This window comes from Saccostrea echinata, unplaced genomic scaffold, assembly GCF_033153115.1.
Source record: "Saccostrea echinata isolate AGI-Se365-2 ecotype Australia unplaced genomic scaffold, CSIRO_AGI_Sech_v1 ptg000025l, whole genome shotgun sequence".
Classification (NCBI taxonomy): Eukaryota; Metazoa; Mollusca; class Bivalvia; order Ostreida; family Ostreidae; genus Saccostrea; species Saccostrea echinata.
In genome coordinates this window covers 28682997-28692716 of record NW_026889774.1, presented here as the reverse complement: position 1 = coordinate 28692716, position 9720 = coordinate 28682997, and the positions used below count along the sequence as shown (strand labels likewise).

Here is a 9720-nt window from a genome sequence, read left to right as displayed (position 1 = left end):
GTTTTTGGTACAGGCCAAAATTGATTCCAAAATTGATGCCTTTGAGGCCAGGCCAAGCTTACAGGACTAGGTCTTGTTTTAAAGAATGCCTCTTCAGACAAAACTATAATTCTGCATGCAGAGGAGTGATATAATAGAAGTACATTACACTGATAAACAGGAATTTTGATATCAGGGTTGGTGCAATAATTGTTTTATATATTAACAATAAAACAGCTCGCAGAACTGAATACAACAGAATTAACAGGATTTTTGGTGTAATGATTATTTTTATGCATGGAAACTAGAAGCAGCTGATTTGATTTATTTCTGAGTCGGTGCAATAATTGTTGTTGTTTTTCTGTGAACTATGACAGTTCATTTGAAATGAAGTCATCCAAACATCCTAAATACAATGTAGTATAATATAAATAATATAAGTCGATCAACGGTCCTGTCAATTATATAACTTAAAAAGAAATTGATATTTTATCTTTTTTTAACTTAATCTTACATGCACTAATATTCTAAGCTCCTGACAGGAAGTATGCAAACAGAGCAAATCTTAAATATTCTACAAAATTCTTCGTCCCTTATTTCTTGTACCAGGACACTGTTTAACGTCGGTAAAAAATCACCAAATAGGTACAGTCTTTGTTTTACAAATATGTATAGTCTTTGTTTTACAATATGTACAGTCCTTGTTTTACAAATAGGTACAGTCTTTGTTTTACAAATAGGTACAGTCTTTGTTTTACAAATAGGTACACTCTTTGTTTTACAAATATGTCCAGTTTTTGCTTTAAAAATATGTCCAGTCTTTGCTATACAAGTATGTACAGTCTTTTTTTTTTTTACAAATATGTACAGTCTTTGTTTTACAAATATGTACAGTCTTTGTTTTACAATTATGTATGAGTAGCCTTTGTATAACAAATATGTATGGTCTTTGCTTTACAAATATGTATGTGTAGCCTTTGCTATACAAATAGCTTTTCAGATATGTACGTGTAGTCTTTGCTTTACAAATATGTCTAGTCTATGCTTTACAAATAAGTACAGCCTTGGCTTTACAAATATGTACGTGTAGTCTTTGCTTTACAAATACGTCTAGTATTACAAATTTGTAGAGTCTTTGCATTAAAAAAATATATATGCATGTAGTCTTTGCTATACAAATATGTATGTGTAGCCTTTGTATAACAAAAATGTGCGGTCTTTGCTTTACAAATATGTACAGTCTTTGCTTTACAAAGTCTTTGCTTTACAAATATATCTAGTCTTTGCTTTACAAATATGTATGTGTAGTCTTTGCTTTGCAAATATGTACAGTCTTTGCTTTATACAAATATGTACAGTCTTTGCATTACCAATATGTATGTGTAGTCTTTGCTTTACAATATGTACAGTGTTTGCTTTACAAAAATCTCCTTCCCAAAATTTTTTTCTGCTCTTGACCAGATTATATTGGTTTATATAGTTATGACGTACTCTCTGCTTGTAAACAAGAAATCTGTGCATAATGATCATGGAGGTTTCAAAAATGGCAAAGTGGGGGTAAGTCCTGTACTGCCATTCCTTTTACCTGGAACTTATTCAAATGGTCTTTAAATTATAGACAGAGTCACACGGTACCTTGTACAATATGGCCTTGGATAAGGTTCCTTGAAATTCAGGGTTCATCATTCCTGTGCGGACAAACGGACTCAAGAGGGATTTGTATGTGCCCCAATGTCTGTATACACTTCGCAAATCTATTCAAGGAGAAGGATGGTTTATTCTCTTCATCAGATTATATAATTATTCCCCCCAAAAAATAAAACCCTCAGTGGTCTGGGTTTTTGTGAGCTCAAATGTTCCCAGTGACCTAGAGAGCATTGTATAATTCCTCTCAATTTGATTTTATGTCTGATAAGAGCAACATTAACCGGCATACAGTTATGAATAATTGGGATCAATTTCTTCAATTATTTTGCCATCCCTCTCATAATGAAAACATCAAAAGCAACTAATACACTGATATAAAAATCACTAGTGATGGCAACAAAAAATTATCTTTGTCAAAAATCCGAGTTTGCAAAACAAAATCAACAGCCCATTAACAAGTACCAGACCGAAATTATGAAATTGTGCTGAAAGACCGAAAGGAGGGGAGAAAAAAAATTGTCAACTGAAATTGATGTCTCGATTTATCATTTGCATAGACAAGAAAAATATCTTATACAATGAATTAATGAACTTTTTTGAATAAGCTTTTTCTTTTTTCCCTGGTGTCCCAAACGAAATGGTTAATATCAAATGTTTGCGTGTGTTCATTCCCTCTGCAGCATGCAGGACACTTATTATTGTTTGCTTAATGGTAGTTTGTGTAGTTGTACTTATTTATGTTCATATGCAAATGTTTGCATGATTTTGGCACAGAAAACGGATTAAGCGGAAATGCAACTCAAAAGATTTATAAACATTTGATCGAATATCTCTCTCTCTCTCTCTCTCTCTCTCTCTCTCTCTCTCTCTCTCTCAAAATGAAGTAAACAAAGGCAATAAACAAACAAAACAAAGTTCTGATAATTTTGGATATCCACCCCAACTCCTTGGATTATGCAGGAACCATATATTTTTTTTTCTTTCATTGCAATTTCTATCGCCATTTTTTAAACACAAACGATCGTTTGTTTGTTTGTTTGTTTTTAATTTTGGAGGGAGGGAAGGGGGGGTTTCTTTCCAATGTTCCAAGTTATCTTTGGTCTGAAGATAACGATGATAAATACTTGCGCATGTTTGACCGCGTATTTAGTGTGTGAAATGCATAGTTGTGCAGAAAAAAATTATAGTAAATCATTTTTTATCGATAAAGCTGACGATAACAATTTTGAAATTAAAAAAAAATAAAAAAATAAAAAAAACACATCGGATTGAAATGTACATATAATTTTAAACATGTTTTTCATCTTGATGACTTATCATGAACTTAAATCTATCAAGCAGAAGCAATTATTTTTATTGATAGGAAAATCGATGGTCAATTTGGAACTTTGCATTGGTTGAACATCATTTGTCAACAGTTATGAACAGGCAAGAGCAATGCGTACAATTATCCGGTCTGGCTGTGATAGGGCTCACACTAATATAACGTCATCTATATCAAATTGATATCAATCAACAACCAATATCTATTTTTATTAGGGATTGCCAGAGGCTTATTGTACAAAATGTTTATAAAAACAACTTCGTGCTTTTTTTTTTTTTTTTTTTTTTTTTTTTTGCTTCTTAATTCTTTCTGCGTTGACTTAGAATTTGAATAATAAAAAGGGGATATTCAATGTTTTGTAGTTTGGTATGGAATTTATTTTACGAGATGGACGGTACACAGTTTTTTTTTAAACTCGTGAAAATAATCATGTAAAAAAACTGTTAAATGAATACAAAAATTCTGTTTATATCATTTTCCTCGATTTTCTATATGACGCCCTTGAAATTTCAATTGCTACACCATTCATATATGGAAATAAAAAAACGATAAGAAAATTAATCTTTTTGTGTACCAAGTTTCATTGAAATTGCATGGGCAGTTTCTGTAGGAGATGTAGCATATTGAAAACTGTTTATAAATCAAACAGACAGACAGATGGGGGACAGGCAGCAACCATCACATAAACTCTTCTTGTCCTTGACTATTATAGAGCCAAAAATCTTCATATTCAGAATGCAAGACTAATTAAATTACACTGTGCGCTCAGTCCATTTTTTTAACGCTTTATTCTATTTTTTATACAGATGATGACACATTGCTTTTGGGGGGAAACGGTTTACAATACAGCAAAAACATTTGTTTTAATATAATGAAGTCAATATATAAGAGTTTGAATCCCACGTAATTGTATTCCAGAGAGATCTATGTTCTTTTCAGAACTTACAGTGTGATCAATTCCTGTAACCAAATAACCTTTGGAGAATTGCAAGACTTAATGAAAAAGTGTTAATCTAGAAATGGGTTTGCTGTTTAATTCTCAAGAAGTGAGATCCCTGGAGAAGACGCGTTATATAGTTGTTACAGACAAAATATATTAATATATGTCACACAGTAAATCAAAGTTTGGTTGTTTACTTAGAGGTAATGTGTCGGCCATGAATTGAACAAATTTGAATCTAATCTACATACTGGCACATTCATATTGTGTTGATGTCCTGTTGTTCTTAAAAAAGAGCAGTTCCTTACATATCCCCCCACTTTCCCAATCCTGAGCTCATCCGAAACCTGTCATCTAAACAAAGTTACACGGGGATGCTATAACATTTATTTGACTTTTTGTAGAACATTGTTTAAAAACCAAAGTTTGTTGAAGATTATTATTATATAACTGCATGTAGTTGAGGGTAACAATGAAAAATTTTACAACAAGAAAACCATTGTCAACCGAGGTGCATGAGGGTAACATTAAAAAATTTCACCCCCAAGAAAACCATTGTCAACCGAGGCGCAGCCGAGGTTGACAATGGTTTTCTTGGGGTGAAAAATTTCAATGTTACCCTCAACTACATGCTGTATTTATTATATTATACTGAATGTTTTATACAAATAAATATAACACTGAACCGTGCGCGCATAAATATCTTTCCGTGCGCGCATTCAATATCTTTTGGAATATCACCCGTCGTCAAGCAATGTTAACTTGACTGTTGCTACCCTGGAGGGCGTGGTTTCATCATTCAGAGGGTAATAGTGTTTTTAAACAAATGTTTCTTGACGAATCAGTTTCAACTAATTTACATGAAAGTATAATATATATTTATGTATTCCTGTGTACGATTGGTCTCCTGTTGTTACCTCATCTTAGCTCTTAGGGTCGTGATTTAAACATGATAAAAAACAAAATTTGAACTTGAATCAACCAAGGTTGATATCTGGAATTGAATTAAACAGTGAAAACTAGAGTGTTTCAAGAAAGGCATGTCTCACCTGCAAAAATAAAACTACAGTGTGGTCAACTTTCATTTCAATGCTATAGTATCATAGTTCAACCATCGGGGGGGGGGGGGGGGTCCGAACCCACCCTCTATATGATTTTCAAATTTATCATATTTATGCGTTTACAGTAATGTTATATGTAATGATGACTTTAATAATGATTTTTAAACCCACCCCCGAAAATACGGAGCCCTCCTTATAAACTTCTGGATAGGAATTAAGAGTCAAATACATAGAGGACAGTGGTTTGTCCATCCATGAAATGAATGATCCTGGAGGATGGTCAAGGGGTACAAAACACCCTCCTAAGATTTTCAATTTCATTAAATTTGATCACTTGTAGTAAAGTGATCTAAGTAAGACTTTTGACCCACCCACCCCCCCAGAAACACGGACCCTTAAAAGTTGACAGAAAACAACGAGTCAAATTAAATTCATGAGGTAAGACTAATATACATGCAGAACTAAATGCGCAGATCTAGAGGAGGTCTGGACACCTCACCCCATCCCGGAGATTTTCAGAGTCACAATGTATTAACTTTCTATATAAAGTAGGGAAAAGGGACCATGGACTCCCTCCCCAAGGAAACACGGACCCCTCGTAAATGGTAAGGAGGGTCATCTATCTGAAGAAAATATACTTAGGAAAGTGACACCCCCCGGAAATAAGTTTTTAGTTTTTGGTAAGGTTTTTTTTTTACACCCCCCCCCCTTTTTTTTGCTTGTCAAAAAATTTACGAGTCCGATACAATTCTGAGGTGGTGAGGACTTCCCCTGGAAAAAATTCCTGAATCCACGCATATAATACTCGATCTGACACTAATTTCTTAATTCAGTGTGTAGTATATTTCTTCTTTTTAAATTAATTGTCTGTCGACATAATTTCTTAACTCAGTGTAATATGCAAATTTTTTTGGTTAAACCTAATAGAAACAAACACGAATGATACACTTATCATAATCAACAGGGGATGCTTACTCCTCCTTGGCACCTGATCCCACCTCTAGAATTTCCAGGAGTCCGTGTTTTATTCTCTCTTTACAGATTTGTATTCTTCATAGATTTTTTTTAAGATCAATCACTGTTCGTTATCTTCACCTTTTTCATTTAAAACCTTTGGGTTTATAACGAGGTTGCAATCTATATTGTTTCTATGGACTGTTGAGCTTGATTACGGTTCGTTATCTCCATATTTCATATATTAGTGAATAACACCGTGCTTTCCTTATAGAATAGTTAAGCACTCATCAATATTCATACATCTTCAATTCTAGAATCCCTCAGATTCATAACTTGAAAAAAAAAACGTCAGACTTACTTGATGTCGTCTAATTAATTACACTTCTTGTTTTTAATGCATATGAATGAGAACATCTATTAAAATCTAACTCAGAATCATGCACCAACTTTTCTAATCTTGATATAATGAGAAGCTAATTAAGGCTCCAGAAATTAATTCTATATGTTAAAGTCGCCCAAATATCCAATGGGGAAAAGAAATTCAAATAAAAATTGTCTAGGCCAACTTTAAAATAATGTTTGTTTGCTCTCTCCCGACTCAGGATGAAAAAATTGGGTCGGTAGGTAGGTGAGAAATTTTTTCCCCCGAAAATTTCAATTTCAATGCTGAATTTTCAGAATCAATTTTCCAGAATGCATAAAAAAAAAAATTGCTTCCTGGAGGTTAAAAAAAATTATGAGTCGGGCCCTTCGGTTGTTAGTCGGTCGGGAGAGGGGAACCAAACATTTTTTTAATGATGGCCTTCATGATCTTTTTAGAAGATCAGTCGGTTATAAAATGCTCTCAGATGACGAATACTGTCCAGTTTGTATCTGCTGAGACATAAAAGAGCACTGTTCTTTGATTTCTCCTGCATATCAGTATACTCTTAACCATTTAATTAACACCTCCAGCATCGGTGAAAGGGAGATAATTCAAATTATTCATCAATCTCTACCACGACAGATTTTGTATTCCTTGAACATGATGGGTTTTTGTTTTTTGTCCTCTTGTATTATAACAAAATCATGCTTGTGGTATTTATTATTATATCCAAAGTGGGATCATGATTGGCAAATATATATAATTCTAAACTGTAAATGACAGATGAACTGTTATACCAATACATTTTCATATACAGGAATGCATTTTAGTTTTTTGTAGGACAGACAAACACTGGCCACTGGGAGAGGTGATTCCTGTGGCTCTGCTGTGCAGGCAACTCAAAAAAGTGAGAATTTAACAGGCTGATGAGCAGAGGACGCATAATGACAATGTCAATCAGCAAAGCATGTCTAAGGTCTTCTACTTTTAACTGGACCATATATTTACACATCACCCATTGATGCTATATACAAATCTTTGTTTAAATTAGTTTCTGAGAAAAGGCTCTAAAAGTTCAAAACTTTATACACCAAGGTGACTTAAAAATTATCAAACTGTGAAATAAGAACTAAAGCACATACATCTGACAGTTTTAATTACATCTGATAATTATCCATCATTAATTTTAATTCTTCTCCAGCTTTCTTGACCTTATCCTGGTTGTCTCCCATGATCAGACATTTGGTCGGACATATAGCTTTTGGGTCCATACTTTTCACTTCCCTAAGATTAAAATGAAAGGAAACGGCAGGGTTGCCTCTCTTTATATTTCTTATGACTACACTTCGCAAAAAAACCCAGAAGTCCTTTCCAGGATGAACTGGAATCTCCACCACTTCTTTGTGTTGATCTGGATATGCCTTGAGCTTCTCTTGTATGCTAGTGACCATTCGTTCTTTCACTTTCTCCGCAGTTTCTGCAGTATCTGCAAAAATCTTGAAAAATGGCCGTTCTTCATCTCCAAGGGTTCCTCTTAGCAGTTTTATATTAACATTCTCTTTCCTGAATTCCTCAAGAATATCTGGCAAAAACTGGGTTGGGTCCAATTCTATTGGAATCTCTTCAGGGACAGGTAACTCTGTAATCGCTCCTGCTTGTAAAGTCTTTAATGTTTTATCAAGATATTCATTCAACAATTTTTCAGCCTCCTCTAATTTTGTTTGGTCACTAGAATAAATCATGATACCTTGTGGCTTCAATTGATACATAAGTGTCAAGTTACAATCAGTTTTCTTTGCCAGGTCTTTGATTTCATTAATGCTGATGGCATTCATAACAACAGAGGAAGGTATCTGGGTATCAACATATGGACACAGTACACGTTTCTGAAATTTCATTGAATCCAGTTGCTTTTTCTTTTGATCAATTAATTCTGAGAGTATATTTTTAATATTTTCTGCCCCTTCTTTGCTCTTAGCATATAGCTGAATGTTTGGACTCTTCCCTGCCCTGTTGATTACAAAACCAAACTTATGTTCCAAACTTAATCTAGCAAGGCTGTTCTGCAAATAACGGACTTCTTTATTTTTGGTAAATGGCAGTGGTACTGTCACGCTCTCCTTGCCATATCTTTCCTCTACTTGACTTTTCTCCACTGACTCAGTTTCTAAGTAAGCTGATAAATGGAAGTGTTTGGAAGGAATTCTGGTCAAGTGATTAGTATTGAGAGTTTTTTCCATGGTTGTTCCATTCCAAAAATTCCTGGTTTTCAATGCACTAGACGTGAATCCCTTTGTAGAACTAGCACAGCAGCTGCAAAATATTGAATAATTATCATAAAAAAGACAACAAGGTTCATGAACATTTTGTAGTTCTTATCCAAGATAAACAAGATCGCAAGTTTCCTATCTTTCAATGTTTAATTGGTTCTAAAGATAGTATGCTTGTGAATGTATTATTTCATCTAATAGTGCTGACTGATGATATTTTTCACGGATGACATTGACATATACCGGTTTTCAATATAAGCTTAGATACCCTAGGCTACACATCATTTATTCAAGTTCTTAAAATCAGATATAAAGTTAAACTTCGGTGTCTCAAACACCAATATCTCAACATCATGAATATCATGGATATCACGAAGTGATTTGGAAGACCCAACCATTACTCTTTTAGTATTTAACCTCTCTAATTCTTGGATATCTTATTTTTTCTCGAACCCATCGAGTTTGAGATGACAAGGTTTGACTGTATATAATGCATGATTTTTTAACATGCTCATCAGTTGATTCAATCATATCAATGAAAATTTAGGTAATCATGAAATGAATTTTGGAAAAATTTACACATTTTATTGTACTATAATACTTGTTAGGCTGAGATAAATAAAGAGTGCGTTTCCTATTCCAACCCGATAAAAAATAGGGTAGGTAGGTAGGGAAAACATTTTATTTTACTTGAACATTTTATTAGTTAAAATTCAACTTTGACAATAAACAAAACAATTAACTAACTTTTTAGGGGCAAATTATTTTCAAACCTTGCTTCGTTGAATTTATGGTAATACAATGGAACCCGCGATATAATGAGAACTAATTGCGTCATACATTATGATCTACGAATATTATGCCAGGTCTAGTGAAGTTGTAAAATTTTCAGGTACTAGTCTGACTTATCTAGTATATTTTGAACTTAATGTTGAGTCCTGTGAACGCGTCTAGATTCTCAAACTATTTCAATCATTCAGTTACAAAGTCAGAAATTATATAAGCCCTAAATACTTCGTTTATACACCCTGTGGGGTACGCATATTATTTTTTATTTTAATTTACTAAAATTAATTCATAAAATGTATACCATTTCAAGCCGATTTCTGAATATAGTCTGGTATTTGGAGATAACACGTGCCGAAAAATCCCTCTTCTAAAAAGATACGCCATCTTGG

General features: G+C 33.7%; 1 protein-coding gene across 1 annotated transcript; it reads right to left on the bottom strand.

Moving 5' to 3' along the window:
* Positions 1–7411: 7411 nt before the first annotated feature.
* Positions 7412–9720, bottom strand: LOC133192805 (uncharacterized). Its single transcript, XM_061328813.1, has 2 exons — positions 9633–9720; positions 7412–8585 (listed from the first exon to the last, which is right to left on the bottom strand). The coding sequence occupies exons 1-2, from the start codon at positions 9713–9715 to the stop codon at positions 7430–7432; spliced, it is 1239 nt and encodes a 412-aa protein (XP_061184797.1). The 5' UTR covers positions 9716–9720; the 3' UTR covers positions 7412–7429.